At 48.1% G+C, this 22,532-nt stretch overlaps 1 protein-coding gene across 7 annotated transcripts in view; it reads right to left on the bottom strand.

The window, feature by feature from the left end:
* CHKA (choline kinase alpha) overlaps positions 1–22,532 on the bottom strand; it is a 52,349-nt gene that overhangs the window by 16,734 nt on the left and 13,083 nt on the right. For 3 of the 7 annotated variants that reach the window (XM_023654590.2, XM_070230222.1, XM_070230221.1), the window contains 2 exons: positions 18,625–18,736; positions 7,950–8,003 (listed from right to left, as the gene is read on the bottom strand). In XM_023654590.2, coding sequence (XP_023510358.1) covers positions 7,950–8,003; positions 18,625–18,736 — 166 coding nt within the window. Of the gene's footprint in view, positions 1–7,949; positions 8,004–9,054; positions 9,085–18,624; positions 18,737–22,532 lie in introns of all 7 variants that reach the window. The other 4 variants (XM_023654592.2, XM_070230224.1, XM_070230223.1 and 1 more) reach the window with 2 other exon arrangements.

The raw sequence follows: 22,532 nt of genomic DNA on the forward strand, positions 1-22,532 counted from the left end.
CAAATTTAATTTAGGTCACTGGCTCCAAAAACATAAGAACATCAATATTTTATTGCTTGTATTTACTTCAAAACTCACACGAGACTCACCCTTGGCCTCCTATCCAAGGCCACACAACCACCACTCTGGGAGGGCGAGAGAGCCCAGGGCCTCTGCTGCTAACCTGGCCTGCCGGTCTGGTGGTGAGAGAATCACTGACTGAGATCGGGGTCTCCGTGTTTTGGTCCAAAGAGCCCCCAGCATGGAGCACCCGAGGCTTCTCTTTGCTTTCTTATTCCCAATGTTCTCTGCCATCTAATGTTGGTCTTCTTGCCAAAATCTCTATGACGTTCCTATGTTCTGTCTCGAGTCCCATAATCATTTTGCCTTCAAAATCCATCTTTTGATCTCAGCTCAAATTCATTCTTTAGTCCTTTTCCCTTAAATAGCAAATTATAGCTTAACAGTTTCCTTCTGTTGGGGGGAGGGGCGGGAAAGGGTGCCCCCGGACCTCTTAAAGAGCTTCTGGACCGGAGCGTCTGAGGAGGGGCCGCAGGTGCGGTCTGAAGACACTTTGGGGTGATTCTGATTCACCCCTTGTTCAGAAACGTGCGTGGGGGACAGTGGCCCAGTGAGACAGCGTTCAAAGAGAACAGCTCTTTAAAACACACTCACGTGACAAGATGCGAACTGACAGACTTAGCGGGACGAACTTGCCAGGCAATGACATAACACCAAAGGGAGTGAGAAGAAAACCAAAAGGAAAAAGCCGCCTCCAGAGGCTACGGGACCACATTAGAGCAGAGAGTAATTCGGTCTCTTTTACACTTTGTGGGGACTGGATTTGGGGATAATCCCCCACAATTACACAGTCTAGCTGCCTTCTTGTGCAATCCCCACCATTACGCTCTAACCGTCACCTTCTGAGGCCCAGTCCTCGCTTACTAATCCGTAGCTCTGTCCACACGCCCGCTGGGAACCAGTGCGTCCCCCCAGAAGCCCTGCGCCGAAGCCCCAAGCCCCAGAGCGACGGCACGTGAGGTGGGCCTTGGGGTGGCTGGGTTCAAATGGGGCCGTGAGGGTGGGGCCCTAGGGGATGAGCGTCCTCAGAGAAGACACACCAGAGCTTGCATGCTCTCTCCGCCCCGTGAGGACGCAAGGGGAGGACGGCGCCACGAGCCAGGGGATGGCTCTCACCAGAACCCGCCGTGCTGGCCCCCTGCTCCCGGGCCTCCAGCCTGCGGAGCTGTGAGGAATCCGTGTGGTTTATGCCCCGCCCCGGGTTGTCCATGACGCGGCCTGAGCAGACTAACACAACGACAACACAGACCCAGCGCCGATCTGCCACGTTCACGGGTTTTGGAGCAGGATTTGAGATCACATAGGTTTCACTCCTGGAACCTTTAGAGAACGGCTAATTCCTAACAGCTATTTAGCTGGCAAATGTTTCCACTCGCTCATCTGACCTCACAGCAAACCTTTGAGGGCGGCACGGTCACCGCTGCCCCTGTTTACCTCAAGTCCAGCATCAGAGATGCCCTACGGGACACTGTCCCCAAGGTCTGCAACGCCTCTCCCAACCTCTCCACTCGGATACGCCTTGGTGCCCAAGGGGCTGTGGGGCCGCCCACACTGAGGGAAGCGCAGAAGCGGAGGCCAGGCATCTCGGGGGACGAGGGGGCTGAATCTGGCACCCAGAGCGAGGAGGCTGCCGTAGTGGCTCTTCGCAGCTCTCAGCCACCTGTAATCTCCCACCTCAAAATTCTAGCCTGCTCCCCACTCGTTTCCAAAGCGTAGGATCAGGATGCTCTGCCCGGCCGTCCAGAACTCTGTCGGAATGAAAGCCTGTTTTTCAGCTCTCCTCTGTGGACTGACTAAGCTGAAGGGCCTTAGGATGGCACTGTACAAAACACACACGTGTGTCCAGTCCTACACAGCCCTTGAAGTTTGCAATGCAAGTTGTCTACACAGACGGAAACCTCGCTCGATGATTTTGACAAACTTGGCATTTGCACCTCGTGTGCACAGAGGACAAAGGCTCCTGGGAGCTGACTTCACAGGAAGCACTGTCACTGGCACTTGGGCTAAACCCACACTGTCCAGAACCCCCGGGCCACCACGTCAACCCATCAGGAGGATGGTGGAGAGGAGATGGAAAGAGACTTAAGAACTTTCCGGTTCTCTTTCGCATTGCTCTGAGCACTGCACACAGGAACCTCTCTGTTCGCATGGAATACTGCAGTTTCCTCTTTGTTCAGGGGGAGAAGGGGGATGGTGTGCGGAGGGGAGAACTTAGAGGGGAAGAAAATGAAAGAAAACACTAAGTCACAAGCCAGAAAAATGGGTAGTTAAGGAGGAGAGCAGGCAGCTTAGAACGAGGGCATCAACTACAGGTGGTCTTTCCGCCACCACTAGGTCTCCAAACACCGTCCGGCTTGTTCCCTGAGGAGAGTGAGCACAATAAAGGACAGAATGGACACAACCCAGCCTACGGCCCCACCCAGCCGCCTCAGCCAGGGGCCGTCCAACCACAGCTGGTCCTACTCTCTCAGGAGAGACGATCAGTGCCTCAACTTGAAAGGACTTACTCTGGCTTCAGAAATATTCATTCATAAATTCACCCAAAAATATTGATTGAAGCCTCCTATGTGCCTGGCACTGCGTAAGCCCTGGGAAACACAAACAAGATACCACGGCCCCCACCCGCATGGAGCCTGCATTCTAGGGGGAGAAACAGATGGCAGTGAGCAGGTCCAAGGGCAGAGTGGGACAAGTGCAGCGAAGGACCAGAGAGTGACAGGACAGCGTGATGGGGCAGCTACTCTAAGGAGACACCCTGACAGCTGAGCGCTGAGAGGAGCCACACGGAGGCCCGCAGGGAAGCCCGGGGCTGAGGTAGGAATGAGGTGGCGGGGCTGGGAGGGGCACGTGCAGCGGGGCAGGGCAATCAAGGAAGAGACAGATCAGCCCGGAGAGGCTGGCAGGCCCGCCGAGTGGGCTGGCTGTCTGCAAGGCCTGGCCAGAGAGACAGTCCTCAGCACACTGACGGTCGTCAAAGCTAATGAACCAGCTGAAGAGGAGGAACCAGCACGGAGCCTGGGAACTCCCAACGTCTGTTAGCAGTGGCTTCCACGCGGCTGTCCCCACAGCGAGAGATGCATTTTACAGGGCAGCTCATCACATACACCCGCCTATGACGAACCTTATATGCTCGCAACCTGCAACGCTTTCTGATATTTTCTACTCTATTTCATTAAAAAAAAAACAACAAAAAACGCTGACATTTCATGCCCCATTCGAGGTGTCTGACCCACCACCTGAACAGCTGATTTAGCTGGGGGCAGCAGGAGGGACCAGGAAAGGATGCGGGGGAAGAGAAGCTGTCTGATGTCACGACGGAGAGGGACATTCTGTGTCAGATGCTGCCGAGGGGACAAGTGGGGGCAAGAGGAAAGTGGCCACTGGATTTGGCAATGTGGAAGTCAGTGACAAACACCAGAGAGGTTCCAGGAGCCGTGGGGGCAGGTGTCAGACTGGGGCCGGTGAACAGCAAACAGAGGGGGAAGAGACCGGAGGGGCGGAGGGGAGGTGTTTAGACTGACTTTTCACTTTATCTGTACAGATTTACTTCTCTAAAAAAACTAAAATCCAGTCCTAAGAATATCGAGGTTATGAACCCCTTGGGAAGACATAACAGCGTTTCTGTGTTATTCTTGCCCAAAATGCATAACCTCATTCCAATCGTGAGAAAAGATGAGACAAGCCTAAACCGAGAGGGTATTCTACAAAATAACTGGTCTTCACAAGTATCAATACGGTGAATAAGAAAAAGGCAGAGCTGTACAGATTGCCAAAGACTAAGGAAAAACCACCACCCATGCAAGGTTGGGATGCTGCTAAATCCCAGGACAGAACACAAGAAGAGGTCAGTGGAAAAGCCTGAGACACTCAAAGACGGCCTGTCGTTTAGTTAGTATCGCTGGCTTCCTGGTTTCGATCACTGCCCTGTGGCTGTGTAAAGATGTAACAGCGGGGAAGCTGGGAAAGGGGCAGGTGGGACCTCTGTACTATTTCTGCAACTTTTAAGTTCACAATGAATTTGAAATAAAAGGTTAAAAATAAATAAATGCATATAAAAAAAGACTGCCATCAAGGAACATGACAAAACAAGTTACTGATTCTGTATAGTGGGAATAAAGGTATTTATTATGGTATTCTTGTACTGTCCCATACTTTCAAAACTTTTTCCAAAAAAAGGGATTGGAAAGTGAGAAGGCAGAGAGCACGTGTTAATACTCTCTCAAGAAAGCCTGGGGCCGGCCCTGTGGCCAAGTGGTTAAGTTCGCGAGCTCCGCTTCGGCGGCCCAGGGTTTCACTGGTTCAGATCCTGGGCGCGGACATGGCACCGCTCATCAGGCCACGCTGAGGTGGCGTCTCACATGCCACAACTAGAAGGACTTGCAACTAAAATATACAACTATGTACTGGGGAATTTGGGGAGAAAAAGCAAAAAAAAAAAAAAAAAAGAGACTGGCAACAGTTGCTAGCTCAGGTGCCAATCTTTAAAAAAAAAAAAAAAGAAATCTTGGGGGGGGCTCCCCAGTGGCATAGTTGCTGGGTTAGCGTGCTCCACTTCGGCAGCCCAGGGTTCGCAGGTTTGGATCCTGGGTGTGGACATACACACTGCTCATCAAGCCACACTGTGGCAGGCATCCCACAAATAGAGTAGAGGAAGATGGGCACGGATGTTAGCTCAGGGCCAGTCTTCCCCAGCAAAAACAGAAGGACTGGCAGCAGATGTTAGCTCAGGGCTAATCTTTCTCAAAAAAAAAAAAAAACTTAAAAAAGAAATCTTGCTACCAGAGGGAGCTACATGGGGTGAGGCCAAGGACAGCATGAGTCCAGCAAGCCGTGTCACCGTGCAGAGGGCCACAGCAGTAGGTGGAAGGGCAGCAGCCAGTGGGCAGGGAGAGAGAAGAGCTGGAGTTGGAGCATGAGGAAGGACAAGTCTGTGGACAGGACAGGGGCGAACGCAGAGGGCTCCCGTATTTGGTAGTGGGAAGATGAGGACACAGCAGCCATCCAAGGCTGAGGTCCCAGTGCCTGCTCAGGGTAGGGAGGGGAGGTCTGAAGCACAGACTCAGGTCAGGAAGGCAGCCTCCGAGACTCGGCAGGCTCCCGCTGGAGGCTCTGCACCGTGCACTGAGGCAGAGCCAGTCCTCCCAGTGCTGTCATTGTCGTCTAACAATCCTCAGTTGCTTGGGTGCAGCACAGAGAAGGCAAATAGGTGGCTGGGTCTGAAGAGCAAGCCAGACACAGAAATCGTCACCGAAGCAGGGTAGCTATCAGGACGGGTGTGGGTGGCAGGGCCCCGAGGCTCGAGCCTCAAAGGAACTAGGGTTTTCAGCAGAGGAGAAATGGAAACAGAAACGAGGAAGGAGCAAGAAGAACCATCCCCACCAGTGGCCCCAACGTCCATGGGAAGTGATAGAAAAAACATCCTCCTGGAGCGGGCTGCAGGGGAGGGGTCCCCAGGGAAGGCGAGGGCCCGGAGAGGACCAGTCAGTAGAGGAAATGTCCCGAAGAGAGGGAACAAAGACTGCTGACAAAGACCAGCCATTCAAAGGGGCTCAACAAAGACAAACTTCCTTCTCCATTCTGACAGCCAACTGCCCACTTTTGACCCAAAAGGACCATACACAAGATCAGATCACCTGTTTTCTGCTGAGCAGAAACCCAGCAGGAGGAAGAAGCAATGTGGCAGTGACGGATGGGTCACCTGAAGCGAGGGCAACTCAGACTGATGAGAAGAAGGGACAAGAAGTGTGTGTGCACTGGCAGGCAAGGGGCAGAACCTTCCAGAGCTGTCCACTGGCACCCGCTGCAGCCAGCGTTCAACAATCTTCTATCGCCCCCCGCTATACACCAGGCAGGGGAGCGGCAGCGACATCCTGCCCTGAGTTTAGACTGTCACGAGAACAGGCAGCCATCACTTAACACTGAAAATGTACAGCCATGGAAGGTACAGGGGAGAGGCAGAGGGTGCCGGGGGAGCAAGGATGGAGGAAACCCAGCCTAGGGAGCAGGAGGGGACTCCCTGTGGAAGGGACCTGAGCTGAGATCCTGATTGTAAGCAGAAGTGGACGCTGGGAAATGGGCAAAGAATGGAGCATTCCAGGCAGAAGGAGCAGCGTCTGCAAAGGCCCTGTGACAGGAAGGAAACCCCATAGTTTAGGGCAACACGCTGGAGAGCAGGGAATGGGGGGCGGTGGTAAGATGAGACTGGAGCGCTCAGCAGGATCAGGCCTCAGGGTCCTGTTGGACAAAGCCCACCCAACTCAGCCCCAAACAGAGACTGAGCGCGGGAGGGATTCAAGCAAGAGGCTAACGTGATGAGATGAGGAATTCAAAAGATGACTCCAGTGACGAAGAAGGGCATGGTTTGTGGGAGCCCAGGGAGGAGAGGGTGGCCGCCTGGACCAGGGAGGTGGGAGGCACATAGGGAGAAGCGGGCAGAGCCCACGGTCTGGATGTGGGGGGAGGGAGAGAAGAGCAGCAGAGGTGACCCCCGGCTTTCCAGCCTGCACAGACAGGGCGGGTTCAGGCTCTGCTGCGGGGAGGAGAGGCGATCACGGCTTCACTGTGGACCTGGCGAGACACCCAGAGAGACTGTAGCGGACGGCATCAGCTCCACACAGAGGTGTGGGCCTCAGCCTCGAACCCCCGGCCTACGGGAGAAATGCAAGCACAGGGTTTGGATCTGCGGGCCTGGGGAGAGAGCGCAGGATGGGAGGGGGGCCTCGGACCGACTCACAGGCAATTCCAGCACTGAAGACGACAGGAGGACGAGCCTAGGAAGGAGACTCAGGAGAAAGGAGAGATCTTTACTTTGTGTCTCTGTCTCCGGCTGCTGCTGCCGTAGGGAAGGAAATATTTCAAAAAGGGCAGGGGTCATGTCAAATGCTGCTGAGAAGTCAAGATAAAACGAGAACTGAAAATCTTCTCTGGATTTAGCATCCTGGAGGTCCTAGGGATCCAAGATTTTCAACTGCCGGGACATACAAAGGGCTATGCAGGAAGGGCTCAGAACGGCTGAAAACAGGATGGCAATCACTTCCCAGTCGATGACCTAGTGTCACCCCAGTGAGCACAAGTTCAAGATGCTCTAGCCCAGGGCCTCCAGAGCAGGGCGCGTGCAGACCAAGCCTGGAGAGAGAGGGGAACACAGCAGCACTGCTGCTCCTGGATGGTCTCACCTCTTCAGTCTCTATCTCTTGATTATTTTAATAGTTAGTAGACAGTTAGTAAAATCCGTGTGTAGACACGTTTTCTATGTTGTGTGTGTGTACATACACATACACACACACACCCCTTAGACACAAACCTGCATACACTGGGCGAGTATGCTCCAAAGTGGTTCACTCCCCAGAGAGAGGAGACCACTGCTCCGGACCCCCCACTTCTGAGCCTCAAGAGGGGACATCAGTGCTCTCAACCTCAGGATCTTCTGAATGTGCATTTCAGAAAGTGGGCCCTTTGAACTCCAATGTCGTCGTTATTAAAAAGCCTTTCTGACCTGGGCACCGTGCAGAGGAAAAGCTCTCCCACTTGTCCCAGGGAACAGCGGCCACTGAAACAACCGGGCAGGGACAGCCACGAAGCAGCAGCGAAAGCCACATCGCCTCCACATCAGAATATCATGCACAAGCATGACGCCACCTGCCATTGCCTAGCACCCAAATGCTGTTTAGATCGCCCTGAAGACACCGCTGTCAGCTCCCTACGCTCTCAGTAGGAACTGGGACACCCACTGTTCACCGGGTCTGACTCCCGATCTATCAAGAGCCCATGCTCTGCGACAGACAGACCGGACTCTCCAGGGGCAAGGAAGGGGCCTGCCACACCAGAGCCCCAAGGTCGCTAACGCCAGTTGACACTTGTACAGATGCGGAATGGACTCAATTACTTACTTGAAATTCATTTTCTTTCTGAGCTTGTTCGGATCCCTCTTTATTACAGGACCTCTACGAATGAGAAAAAGCAAACACTTCCGGTGAGATGGGGAACACCAAGCAGACACTAACTTTGCAACCACCAGAACAGTCAGGGTTTACAAAACGTCACCGATCTTTAAGAAGTGGTTCACAGCCCACTGATGGCAGCGGTAGCAGTGTGAAGGGCACCCCCAGTGTCCAGCACTAGCACTGACACTTGAGGAGCCACTTCATGTCTGTACGAGAAAAGGGGCGTGCTGCCGAGACCAGAGAGCGGTGCCCCTCACAACCATCCCCGTATACCTTGTCACAATTTCATTGTGCGAGGAAAGCCAATAGAAGTGCTTTTCCTATCAGCCAAATGGTCAGGTTGAGTCTCTCCAATTTAGCTAGATGGTTCTGTCAAGTCAACACTATCCTAAGGACGGCTTTCTTCCTGCCGGAACATGGAGCGCACCCAGGCCCGTGCCAGCCATGGGCAGCACGGAGCCCCGACAGGGAAGAAAGCCTCTCGCAGGTGGGACTGGGGCAGAGCCTGCAGGCACCAGCTGGCCCCCTTCACAGACTGGCCCTGTGCCTTCCGCCCATCGCGAGCTCAATCGGAATTCCTCCTCCACCAAAGAGAGGACGGTGCGAACTTAATAAGGTCCCTAAACTTATTTCATAGAAGCATATATTAAGGGATACTTTTACAGCACTTTCCTCAATGAAATTGCAAATCACTGGCAACCAGGATTCTAGCATTAACAACTAGATCATTAACTACCAAATCATTAACTACCAAAAGCAACTCTTGGGCTCTGTTCTCTCTTCATGGCATGGACCTTATCTTTTAAAAGCAACCCCCACCCCGAATGCTTTAAAAACCCTCCTACTATCTTTAACCCAGGGGCGGGGAAAAGCAAGGCAGAAACTTAAGTGTCATGTCACAATTTTATACCCAAATACTGCCCCTAGAAATATGTTATTTGCTACAATTAAACTAAGTCTGCTTAAGCCAGACACAGAAGGAAGGCTCATAAAGGAAGCTCTTTAAAAAATTTAAGGCAAAAGATGCTTGAACACCCCAAGAAAAACATACCTTTCCATTCCACAGCTTTATCAAAAATACCTGTACCAAGGGTGGAAAGTGTGGACAGGAAAAAAAATGCCACGTTAAGCAACACCAGCTATGCTAGCACCGTTCAACAAACCCAGTGATTTAAAGCGGCCACTCTCATCCATCACACACGGAAATAACATTCCACAGACGTTTTAATGCGTGTTTTGTATAAACAGCATATGTTCTAGCTTACTCAATACAAAGATAAACAAAATAAACATCCACGTTCATAAACTATCTGCAAAAGGCTTGCACTTAGACATATTCAGTAATATCTTTAACATACAGTTAAGTACATTTTGTACAAAGTACAGAAAGTATAAATGGGGGGTATATCATATTTTCGTTGGTGTCATCTGCATTTCTCTGATGAAAAGATGCTACAGGTTAAATCCCGTTACAATGAAAGCTACAAAAATCAAAATACTACAAAAACCCTTTCAGACCCTTGCTGATGGTTTGACATATATGATATGACAAACCCCATTATCATAAAGAAGGAGCTTCACTCCATCTTTTTTTTTCCCCCTGAGGAAGATTAGCCCTGAGCTAAGATCTGTTGCCAATCTTCCTCTTTTTTTGCTGAGGACGATTAGCCCTGAGCTAACATCTGTGCCAATCTTCCTCCACTTTATATGTGGGTCGCCACCACAGCATGGCTGACAAGTGGTATAGGTCCACACCCAGGATCCGAACCTGCGAACCTGGGCTGCCGAAGCAGGGCATGCCATACTTAACCACTACTCCACGGGGCCAGTCCCTAAACTCACACTTTAGTTGTCTCCTCTCCCCAGTGGCCCACAAGTTCCTAATGAATAGGATCCATCTTTTATTTATTGTTAGTATCCGTCCAAAGTACCAAGCAGATGCTGGTGCTCACCATACTTTCTGGACGGCACGAAAAATGAACACCATCGCTGTGAAGTCAAGGCAGGCCAGCTCAGGGAGCAAGTGAGGGGGCCAGAGCCGAGTGGCCATGGCAAACTCACATCCTCGACCCTGGCAGTGGGAAGACCGGCTATGGTGTTCATTAGAATGCTGAGTGGGGCTGAAACATCCCCCAAACATCAAAGCTTTCTTGTGTTTTTTTTCTCCCCGAGGAAAGTTAAGAACAAAAAAAGTTCTATAATCTGATATATTGCATACTGATACTTTGTAGGAAAAGCTTTAAGACAAATAAGGAATTTGGATATCCTACTGAAATCTGTTGTAACGGGATTTGACCTGTACAAGATTCTAAATGACTATGGTTATTCCTATGCTGTTATTACTCCCACTGTATCTTCTTAGGGAGATACAGTTAATGGGTTATTTAGCCAACAGAAGTCCCTTTCCCTCATCCAATGGTGTTCTCAAAAGCAAGTCAATTCGTCCAAAGTTAGAGATTGGCTTAGTTCCCAAGGCCATTCCTTTTGAACATATTAGCACCATTAAGTGGGAATGGATTCCGTTAGTAATTTGCCCACCCCTGCCCGCTCCGTTCCACCCCCAAACAAATGCATTACTGATCCCATGAGAGCACCACCATGAAGGCAAGATGGACTTCTGCCACAGTCAGCCCTCTGTTCTGTTTCCTCAGTACAGAATGTTCGGGTGCCCTCAATCCTGTCAACAAGAAGAGGAACTCCAGGAAATCTCGAAGCAACAAGACGTCAAGAGAAGGCGAGAGAAGAGGCCTCCCTGTGGGGAGCCAAGAGGACAGGGACTCGTACTGCCAAGAAAGAGGCTAGAGAACGTTCTAGTCCAGGAAGACAGGAAATAAAATATATCTTGGAATCTGTGGGATCTTACTTCAGAGGCACATATTTATTCAAAGCAGACATTAAACTATATCGTGCAAATACTTAACATGACTCCAAATTTTTCGTGAACTAACTTGCATATTAATGAAAATTAACTTTCTTAAGTTATAAAACAAAACTTTTTACAGTTATTTGAAATTTGAACACTTGTTATTTAGTATTAAATAATTATTAGAAATTTTTGATGTAAACGTTATCATGGCTGTGTTTTTTTAAAATCACCTTCTACAGACACAGATTGAAACATTCATGGAACAAATACCATGAAGTCTGGAATTTACTTTGGAACAACCCTGGCGAATGAGGAGAGTGAAGGGGAAAGAAGACTGGTCAGAGGAAAGGTGGGTTCTGGGCCCTGGGCTCATTACACCCTTCTCCTCCACCTCTGTAACAGCTCAAACTCTCCATCAGACAACAGGTTCTAAAATAAACTGAAATCTCAACACCCAAGAAGAATGCATCAAACATGCTTAAGGAGACACCCAACTCTATGAATATGTTAGTTTTCAAAATGTTCTATTTCACGCTTTGAAAAGAAAATAAAAATCAAAAGGTAGTAAGACAACTTTAGGGGCTAAGATGAGCAAAACGCACTCGAGTGAACAGCGTCCTATACAAGATCCGCTAGGCAGAGCCACCCGCGAGACGGGCCGGGAAAGCCAGGAGTCAGCGACAAAGAATGGCGTCATCAAGAGCGGAATTGATTGGAAAGGCTAATTAAGAAATCAAACCACCATCAATTACAGAAAATGTTATAATAAAGAAGTAGCCACTACGTTAAATATAATGGCGGCTACAGAAATAAAAAGATACAAATAAGAGGGCTTTACAGAAACATGGAGGACATTGTCTTTCCACCAGCCCTTCCCCACCAAAAAAGAACTCACTGGATCATTCAGCTGTTGTCTCTTTTAAAGGCTCTATGAAGAGTAAGTTGGTTGTGGCCTTTTAAAAGCACTTTGGGATCCATAGTGAGTGATTAAGAAAGAACAACCCAAATGCTGGCTAGACAACTCACAGGGCATCTAAGCTTTGGTCCAGGAAGGCCTCCAACTCTCCACTAACCTGGAACTGTCCTCATGAGCCGAGTCCCGAGCAAGTCCCAGACCACCCGCACTCACCCAAGAATAACGCTGTGCCACCCTACTCGAATGCTCAGTCCCCGGGAGACTCACGGGCCCAGGGGTGACACAGGCTTCCTTGCCGGGTAGCCTGTGACTCTGAAGACTTCGAAGATCCACCCTGGTCATCTGACCACTCTCGACTCTCCAGGAGACAGACGATGCTCAACACAGGGTGGCACCTGTCACCATCCCTTGTCATCACGAGACCCTGTTCCATCGCTCAGGTAAGCTGGCCCGGGAAAGTGTGAGAATCACGACTCCACAGAGCGTACAGTAGTCATGCAGCTCTTTCCACTAACATCCGGAAGTTCATTCTCTTTTCAACGTCATCACAGACCCTAACTCTCCTTCTCCCTGATTTCTGTGAAACCATTCTGTATTTATTGCTTGTATGGTATCTTGTAGTATTTTCTGAAAATATTCTGCAGAGATCACAAGGCAATGATTTAAAGCACAGCTTATGTGATTATCTAATGAGCACGTACAAATTACAAGAATTTAAACAAATGATTTCTAACACTTTATGGTAGTGTCCAGAGTATCTTCAACTATCCCAAGGAACATTCTAGAACAATTTGATCTTTTTGAACTTTGCCAAGATCAAATGACTTGATGAACATGAACAAGAGACTTGAACTTCTAAAAGGCTCTAGATAGACAAATCGGCAGAAAGACAGGCGAGTGGAAGGCCAGGTAAAGGCTGCTCCTGTCAGGACCTTCTCAAACTCCATGTTGGCGCCAGGGGCACCTGCTTCCGCGAGACTCTCAGGGCGAAGCAAGGACAGCACAAGCACCCAGGGGCTGACTCGCAAGCAACGTGTCTCCAGGAAGCGAGCCCTGGCTCGTCCCGCCTGTGTAGGCTGACACACGGAATCAGGACTGCCGAAGTTCACAGAGGTCTCAGGGACGGCCAGGACACGAAAAAGGATGCCACTCGATAAGGACGAAGAAGAAAGTGTTTCTAACTCTGACCACAATGCCAATATAGCACGGTGTTTTCCTAACACTGAAAGCAGAATGAAGGAAGGAAAAGCGAAATACTTCAATTAGATTTTCAGGTTGAGGGCCATAAATTTTTTTAAATTACTAAACGTTTGTCATTTTCTACTGAGGAAACAGAAGGAAGGGATCTGATTTGTCTTGGACAAAAAAAAAAAAAAAAAAAACAGCAAAAAAAGCCCCCCAAAACAAAAAGTGATATATATTCAATATATAACATTGTGAAATCTCATTCACTGTACCTCTGTAAGCACAGCACAAACCGTAGCTGGTGCTACTTAACAAAAGCATTACAAGTTTCTTTTTAAAAAGCATTTCTTGAAACCAAGAACAAAATGAAGGACATTAAAGCTGTAGAGAATGCTCCAGCTTCAGAGACTCATACTATACCGTGAATCGTGTCTGTCACCTGGAAACCAGGGTGCTCCAGGCACGATCGCATGGACAAGCCTGCAGCAGAGAACACATGCACAGACAGCTAAAGTGGCACATTGCCCCCATCGCCCTTCACGCCTCCCAACGCACAGACATTTCTTCCCAAGAGGGGTGGGCTGTGGCCACACCAGCGTTCAAGGACCAGAAATCTGTACTGGCTTCATGCTGTAAATCCCAAACATTTAAGACCAGCAAGACAAAGACACTTTGCATATGTCAAAATTAGACACAGTAGTCTGTGGTTTACTTAGTTACCAAAAGAAGGCACCAAAGCAGGTATGGAAGGACTATAGAGAGTAATTTGGCCACTATCACTGGAGAGTATTAACTGAAGAAATACTAGCTTAGAGCAAAGGGGAACACGCAATACTGGGAAAATGTTTTACTTCTGAGAAGGAAGTTTTGACTACCTTAGAAAATAGACATGATTATATCATACTCAGCATACCAGGGGATATTTTTTAAAGCAGAGTAGACAAAACAACTTGAACTCAGGAGGACCCTAATACAGTGAGAAAAAACACAGAATTCAGTGCTCAGTTACCAGGGACACGCGCTCACGGTCTCTGGGGACAAAGCAGGGCTCTTCGTGAGCGAGCAGGCCTACTGTCTGCACAGTCAGTGTGACCTTGTTCCAGAAAGAAATGTTTGTCAGCAGCCCATAGCTGAATATTAACTATCTACGGGCTGTTCCGTATTTTATATTATAGTGTGGCTTAATTTCTAATTAAACTGGGGTTAAGAGAAAACAAGGAAGAGATGTTTTGTTTTCTCAATTCAAAAAAGACCGTGTCCCCAATTTTCATCTTTTGAATCACTAACACATATCTGCGTTGTGCCTTGATGCCTTTAATTTTATTACAGTTAGTACTCAAACAAGCACTAATATTAGCCTTCTATTACTCGAAAAACAAAACATTTTCCAGGACAACACTCGAGTGATCGTTGATGTGTACGATAAACGTTCATGCCTGTGAGACGGTTCAAAACAGTGAGGCCAGACCTCTCCATTCATGCACAGAAGGGCCCGGCCAACACGGAGCGCCGTTCTGACGGAGGAAGGGACAAAGCGCTCCTCTGACACTCCTGCCAACTGGCACAGGTTACACCGAATGAACAATACGTACTGACACTGTGTCTTCCTCAATTCATGATAAATAAGCAAACTGGTTATTTGTAATCAGCCAAACTTGCTTCTTTGAAAAGGCTGCTACCGGACGCGGCCGACCTCATGCGCTTCCCAGTATCAGAAAGGAAAAAAATCAGGTTACATTTACAGCTAATTTTATCGTTTCAAGCTCGCTTCTAGCAATTACATCTCTTTCCACAATGGCAAAGGCTCAACAAGGACTTCTCGAAACGTCTCTTCAACTCTCCTACTTCAGTTAGGGGAACTTTTAGAGTTGAATTTGGTTTTCCTTGTCTATGCAGCTAAGGAAAATAACCTCCTCGTTAAAACGAAAGCTAGCCTGTGTGAAAGACACTAAATTACACTTTTTTTATGTAATAATTTCCTAGAAATACTGAACAGCTGTTTTTCAAAGCTGTGTGTGTGTTATCTTGCTCATGTTCTCAAAAGGACCCATTCTTCCCCAGCACAGGGCTTTTCATAAGCCCTCTAAAGTTAACACGAATCCTAAGCAAACCTCCAGGACACAGTGAGGAGGTGTGCTTATGGCTCATCGTAGAGAAACAGGGGCTGGAAGCGCAGCTGTTCGTGAGAGAGACACTGGGGGCCTCCACCCAGTCAGGAGGTTTTCCCCAGCTTTCTGTACCTCACCCTTAGTGAGCTGCACCAAACGGCGGTCATTTCACTGCCACCAAGGACATAAGGAAGTCAGACGTCTCACAACATCAAGATGGAGAAAGTTGAGACGCTTCTAAGTATTTGAAACCAAGTCACTTGCAAATGCCTGTCAATCAAAGGAATGTTGCTACTTAGTCTTTGAGTCTCACAGAGGTAAAAAATTCAACTAACACTTTTCAAAGAAGGAGAACGATTCTAACCCACCTCGAAGGATGCTACACCTGCCTGTGTTTACACAGCCAACCTAGAGGATACCGGCTACATCTGTATAAAGGCACATACGTGCAGAGGGACGTGTGCGCTTTCCTCCCAAACAGAATAAAAAGAAGGAAAGCATGCCATTTGAATGGCACTATATTTAATTCTGTCTTTAATCCACCCATTTATGAAAGTACTGTGATTTATGATTTGGGCTCCATATTTGTTCAGCCACATCTCTTAATTCATACAAATCCTGACAAGCTACTATCAATTCTGGCAGTTTTTTTTGTTTCGCTGGAAACAAAAGCCTCATTGTACATCATAAATGTCCCTCCTTTCATTATAGGTCAGATTCAGAGAGCTGATCGTAAACCAGCAATATGATGGCACCTGTGCCCCAGCAAAAAAATAACAGGTATTTCCAAACTGAGTTGAAATTATTTGAAAAGGAACTTAAATTGACAGTAAGATCCTTGGCACAGTGCTGTGACAGCTCAACTTTTAAAGCACAGAGCAACCACCGCCTGGCTCCCCTCTACAGGCCCCGGCATCTCTGCCCCTACCTCCCTTCTCTCTCACGGCAGCCACCTTTCAGTCCCCGAATCTGGGTCCCCTCCTCATGTTGTCAATGTGTTCACAGTGACCAACAGTCTGCAATGGCCGTCGATGTCTGAAATTGGAACTGGCAACAAGCGCTCCTGCTAAACCCTGAAAAACTTGGGAACCAAAAATATTTAAATTTGGGGCCAAAATATTTCAATGTACATATTAGATTTAATACTTAAAGGTATTTAGATTTTAGGTTTTTAGTATTACTGAGTTCAAACGTCAACCAAAAAAGTATACTTGAACTAAAGATTCAACCGAGTAAATATATTGAAAATATAGATTCCCACCTCTGAAACAAAGGAACAGCTTTTTTCCAACAAAAATATGTTTATTGTCTAATAAATCAACTGTGGAATTGTCAGACACTTGCGCATCACCTGTCTAGCCAGCTGCTCATCCCCTTTCTATCCACCACGCTTCCAAACACAGCTTCTACCTTTCATCAGCAGACGTAGTTTCAGGAATGGAAACTAACGTTTGCCTAATAAAAATATGATCAGGAAGCTAAATGTAGTGTGTCCCCCTACAAATTAGAATTGTATGTGAAACATACGCCATTCTATTAGTCTGGTAAGAGTTCATTCCATTTTAAATGGCTTCAGGTATTCCGCTACTTAATTTTCTGAGTTACCCAACAGTCTTTTTCATTCTTTCTTAAAAATAAATAGGGACATAGAATTCTGTTAAAACAAATTCTATACCCAGACATTTCTATTACACTTAAGTACTGTCAGGTAATAATTCTGGACTGCTAAAATTGAAAAAAGGACAAAATATTAACTACGTATAGTGGGTCTTTCTTCGGGGAGAAGATAACGACTAAGTCACAGGCTGTCTTGTAGCTGGCTTTTACTAATTTACCTGTCCAGGAACACTGCACACTCTAGAGCTGTGCTGTCCAATGCGGGAACCACCACTACATGGGACTGTTTCAATTAAAATTAAATAAAATTTAAAATTCCGTGCCTCGTTGCCCTTGCCGCATTTCAAGCATTCGACAGTCCTATGCGGCTGGCGACCAGCATCCTGGAGAGCACAGATCCGGAGCATGGCCCTCGCCTCGCTCATGGCACTGCGGCTCTAGAGGGAGCACAGGGCCTGACAGCCAGCTTACTCCAGTGCCTGGAGGAGCACACAGGGCACGTTTAAAACGCTCCTATTTAAGTTAGAAATAGAAACGAAAGCCTCATAAATCAGATTCAAACAAGAGTCTGATATCACATGAAATTCCAGCAGCTGGTTATTAAAGTATTTAAAAAGTACCGCTTAAATGAAAGCACACAAAATAAATGAACAGAAGTGGGATTTGATTGTTAAAGAATGTCAAAGGCCTCAAAAAAAAAAAAAAAACGCTAAAGTCTGAATTCATCAAAAGTGCCGAAAAGACACTAATTGGGTATTTCAAAAACGGTGGTTTGAAACTGCAACTTGGTTTTTAAATAGAGAAACCAAACTGCATGGTGAACACAAGAACTTTTGCCCCGTGAGTATTACCAGGAAGGGCTCAGGGTCGGGTGGAAGGCAGCTATGTGTACCTAACGACAAAGGGGCCTCAGGTTCCCTCAGTAAAGTACACACGACCTCGAACACGCTAACTTGTTGCCGACACTTTCAGATCCTGACCACTTTCACAACTCGACAGGCCAAGGGAAAACTACTCAGTCAAAGGTTCCGTCACATTAGGACAACCTTCTAATGAATTAACATATAGGGTGCCAATTTTAACTTTGATATTTCTAAACACAGAATTGAACTCTCCTAGCTATGGACATGACCTGCCTCTTAGATCAAGCTGAAACAGACTAGCCTTTAAAAAACTGAAGTCAGAAAACTATCCTTTATTTCGTGAAGATAAAAAGGGGCCCTTCCATAGAAGATTTAAACGGTATCAACATTCTACCACAGAAATATATTGACCAAACATTTCTATGTGTGGGCAGTAAAACATGGTATAAATAGTAAAAAAAATAAAAATAAAAAAATCTAGACATTTAGGATATTCTATAAGTGGTTAAGACAATTCAACAAGTAAGACACTTTAATTGAAAATTAGATTCAATTATTTAAGTAATATAAAAATTTAGAAAGATTACAAATCTAACAAATTCAGTTTTAAAGAAATCTTACCAGGAGGGAATTAATAAATTCAGTTTCACTGAAATTGCACTTTGTCCACTGAGACTAGCCTGCAACTTTTTGTTGATCATGCTATAAAAATAATACTTTCTCCGTATTAGAATTTTACAACCTAAGTCTGAGCTGAAAATTTCAATGTGTGGATAATCTGAGCATCATCAAGTACTATCAAAGATTTAACCAACATTATACTTTCTCTGGATATAAAGCTAAGAATATTTGTACTAGTTTACTGAGAAATAATAAGTAAAAACAGGAATTCACTTAGAACATAAACAAAAAACCAAGTTGTGCAGCCCAATTAAAACAAAAGCAATAGATTAAATAGCTTTAATAACACCGCTAAAGTATTTAAAATCTCTTCCCAGGTAATTCAGGAAAGAGGATTAAAAGTGCCAACAGGTCCCTCCCGTCCCCAAGCAGCCTACGAACTCACCATCTTTAGGATCGCGCCGTACAGCCGCAGGAGCACTTTCCGAGGCTCGTCACCAATGGTGGCCAGAGTGTCGGGTAGGGAGCACTGGAACAGCATGTTACTGAGGCCACCTCTGTCGGAAATAAGAGGACAGTGAGCACCTGTTTTGCAAGTAAGTGAATCACTCTTTCCGGATAACTGTGGATGAGAAGTCAGGACGCCACAAGACCTGTTGGAGTCTGTGTCTTCATCTATTCTCGTAGGAGACTACTTGCAACAGAAATGATTAACTCCACAGCTTTCAGATCAATGCCAGGAGTCACATTAAAAACAGGCAAGTTCCCAATCTGTCCTTCTAGATTGGTGTTGGGGGAGAGGTCTTTAAATTGCATGTGTGCACCTGCGCGTGGCGTCTGCCCCAGAGAATGACAGGGACAGGAGAGTTCTGTGCAGCACAGTGAACGGGGGAATCCCAGAGAATGACAGGGACCCAGGAGAGCTCCGTGCAGCACAGTGAACGGGGGAATCCCAGAGAATGACAGGGACCCAGGAGAGCTCCCTGCAGCACAGTTAACGGGGGAATCCCAGAGAATGACAGGGACCCAGGAGAGCTCCCTGCAGCACAGTGAACGGGGGAAAATGCCTTTAAACCCAGTTCTTCTATGATCCAAAATTTCCACTATTTTCCCATAATTACCAGGTTAAAATCCTGGAGCGATACCTAAACCCCCTCCTCCAGGACTTTCCACTTGAAATACAGTTCCAAAATCCACCCCTTCCACGCCAATGTAGTAAACATTTCTCAACCGATTTTGACAAGCAGCCTTTTCAAAAACCTTGCAACATTAACCAGTTCTTGGAGCTTTCGGAGGAAATGACAGACCTTCCACTCTGACTACCAAAGACGAGCCAGAAGTTACAGAGGTCACTTAAACAGGAAAGAAATAGCCTTGGGGCCAAGTCGCCTGCCTGGGTTGGAAATGGTCAGGTACAGAGGAAGGTGAGTTCATGCAGGGACTGGAGTTCAATGAAGGAGCACGCTATCCTACACAAGGAGGAACGACGGACAAGAGGCTCATCTGTAGCAGACTTCAGAGTCCCTAAATCCTGTCCTCATCTAGTCAATAAATCTTAAGGAACTATTACATAAGCAAAGCACGACGCCGGAAGCTAGGGTAACCCAAAACTGAAGTACGCTCTGGCCCCAGCCTTCGAGAAACTTCCGCTGTAATGAAGACAGCAGACATCAGTTTTCTAGCATGAAGTTCCCCAGTCACAGGAGCCAGCAGCCTCTTTCACGGTCCCATCCACAAACAGTCGGTCCAGGCAAGCTACGCTCCCAAAGAGAGGCTCAAATAGAGAGCTAATTCACATCCCCAGGTGCCCAATGGGACACGGATCGTGAGCACATGCTGGCAAGCCCTGCCAAGAAACACAGACCAAGAGAAATGGGCTAATTCGCGTGGAGAGGAGAGAGAACGGGGGAAGTTTTAACCTGAAGGTTGGTTAATGTTGCTATATTAAGGTCAGCGGAACCATTTTGAAAGTCCTGCTCCTGACAGACATTCTCCTCCCTGCCCTGGAAAGAGAACCTGGGCTGTCTTCAGGCAGCAGTGTGCCCAGCAGCAAGATTCCACTTACCAGCTGCCTTCACAGCTAGGGGTGCCCGTGCGACCAAGTGCTGGCAAAGAAATGCAAAAGCAAGTGTTTGTGGGACTTTGGGAATCAATTTAAGACACGCTGTGCTCCCCCCTTCCTTCCCAGTCCTCCTCAGGAGAAGGTGCGTCAACTGCTAACCTCCCGTCCCCGAGCTCTAGACCCACCCTTCGGTTTTCTGTTGTGATGCTGGGCTGGCACTCGCCTCTTACCGCCCTCCTTTATCAATTACTCCCAGCAAGGTCCTGCCAGCGGGGCACCGGAGGGAGGCTGCAAGGAGGAGGAGGAGGAGGAAGGTGGGTTTGCCGGCTGTTCCTGTCCGCGTCCTACAGCAGCAACGTGGCCGCCCAGCAACGGCAGCTGTTCCAGTCCCCACTTCTTTGGGGAACCCCAGAACCAGCCTCATGGAGCCCTCTCAGGGGCACCAGCCCAGAGCGCCCAGCTCCACAGGGGCACTTCTCAAGTTCGAGATGCCAGGACTGCCAACCAGTGCCCTCTCCCCAGAGGTCAGGGTCCCAGCTCCGGGGGCCCCTCCCTGAGCTTCCAGGTTCCCATAACCCCAATCTTCCCTCGCCTTCCCCAGCCACAGCGGTGGGGCTGCTTCTGCAGTTCTTACTTTAATCGTTCTTGCGCTCCCTTTCGCTCTCCCACTTCTCCAGCACCTGCTCACCCAGTTCCTTCCACTAAATTCTCTATGTTGAAATACCTAGTGTGGTTTCCATTTTCTTGCCAGGGATTTTACTGGCACACACGGCCAGAGCATAAGCAGCTTCTCAGACTGTGAGAATAAGGGCCACATCCTAGGAACGGCAGAGCGCTGAGCTGACGGAGCCCGCATCCCCATTAGCCCATGGAGTGCCACACTTGCCTGGCACGGCTACTTCTGGACCTCTTTAACACCAGAGGGAAATAAATGTCTGGGCCGTTTAAGTCACTGTTACTCTGGGCTTTTCTGTTATAAGCGGCCAAACCTGGTACTAAGTGATACAGGTTATCACTGCATCCACCTACTCATGTCCTTCCAATCTGGAAACTCCTCCCCACCCTTCTCTGCCATCTAAAAACTGCCCACTGTTTAAGACCAAGTTCAAAGTCCAACTTGAAGGAAGTTCTGCTGTCTTCTGCACTAGCTCGGTGAAGGCAGGGGCAATGCCTACTTCCACCCGCAAGGCCCGTGGCCCCTGATGGTGGATGCTCAACAGACTTTCTGAAAATGACAATACCCAGCAGCACTTCTGTCCCCGTCCCCCTTCTCCAAAGTCCTCCCGGTTATGTTTGATGAGTGCCTGTCTGACATTGTTCTCTAACAGCTTTGGTGGCTTAGTCTTGGCTCCCTAATCAGACTGGCAGCTCCTAAGGGACAGTCTCACCTCCTGGGGGAAGGCGACAGCAAAGAGAAAGACCACTGGCTTCAGAGCCCGGGAGCCAGGGATTCAGACCCCGATTCGGCCACTTAGTAGCTGTGTAATCCTGAGCACCTCGTTGAACCTCTCTGACCCTCAAGTTCCCTCCTCTGTTCAAGACTAGTACTAATTCAGGCATTGTAACAGCCGGGTCACAGAGCCCTGGTGCTGCGGCATTCTGAGTACGCGGCAAGGATGAGCTCATTTCACCCTCCCAATAATCCACAGGGTGGAGGCTGGTATTGCCTCCATTTCACAGATGGGGAAATCGTGGCACACGGCGAGGAAGTAGCTGAGCCAGGATCCAAATGCAGGTGTCTGGCTCCAGAGTCCTTGCTTTTAACTCTGATGCCGTGAGAGACGAGACAAAGCACGAGATCACCACGTGCCATGCGGAGTAGGTGCTGTGATCACCCCAAAGTCAACCACGAGAGCTCTCGATCAGGACTAGTCTGGGGGCCGGCCCCGCGGCCTAGTGGTTAAGTTCGCGCGCTCTGCTTCGGCGGCCCAGGGTTTTGCCGGTTCAGATCCTGGGCGCGGACATGGCACCGCTCATCAGGCCATGTTGAGGTGGCGTCCCACATGCCACAACTAGAAGGACCTACAACTAAAAATACACAACTATGTACTGGGGTGGGGGGGATCTGGGGCGATAAAGCAGGAAAAAAAAAAGAAGATCGGCAACAGTTGTTAGCTCAGGTGCCAATCTTTAAGGAAAAAAAAAAAAGGACTAGTCTGTACAAAGTTGCACAAAACCAACGTCTCTGCTTGCTACGGCTGCTGGAACAGATGGCCACAAACTTAGTGGGTTAAAATAAGACAGATTCCCTTACAGTTCTGGAGTTCAGATGCCAGAAAATAGGTCTCATG

This window comes from Equus caballus, chromosome 12, assembly GCF_041296265.1.
Source record: "Equus caballus isolate H_3958 breed thoroughbred chromosome 12, TB-T2T, whole genome shotgun sequence".
Classification (NCBI taxonomy): domain Eukaryota; kingdom Metazoa; phylum Chordata; class Mammalia; order Perissodactyla; family Equidae; genus Equus; species Equus caballus.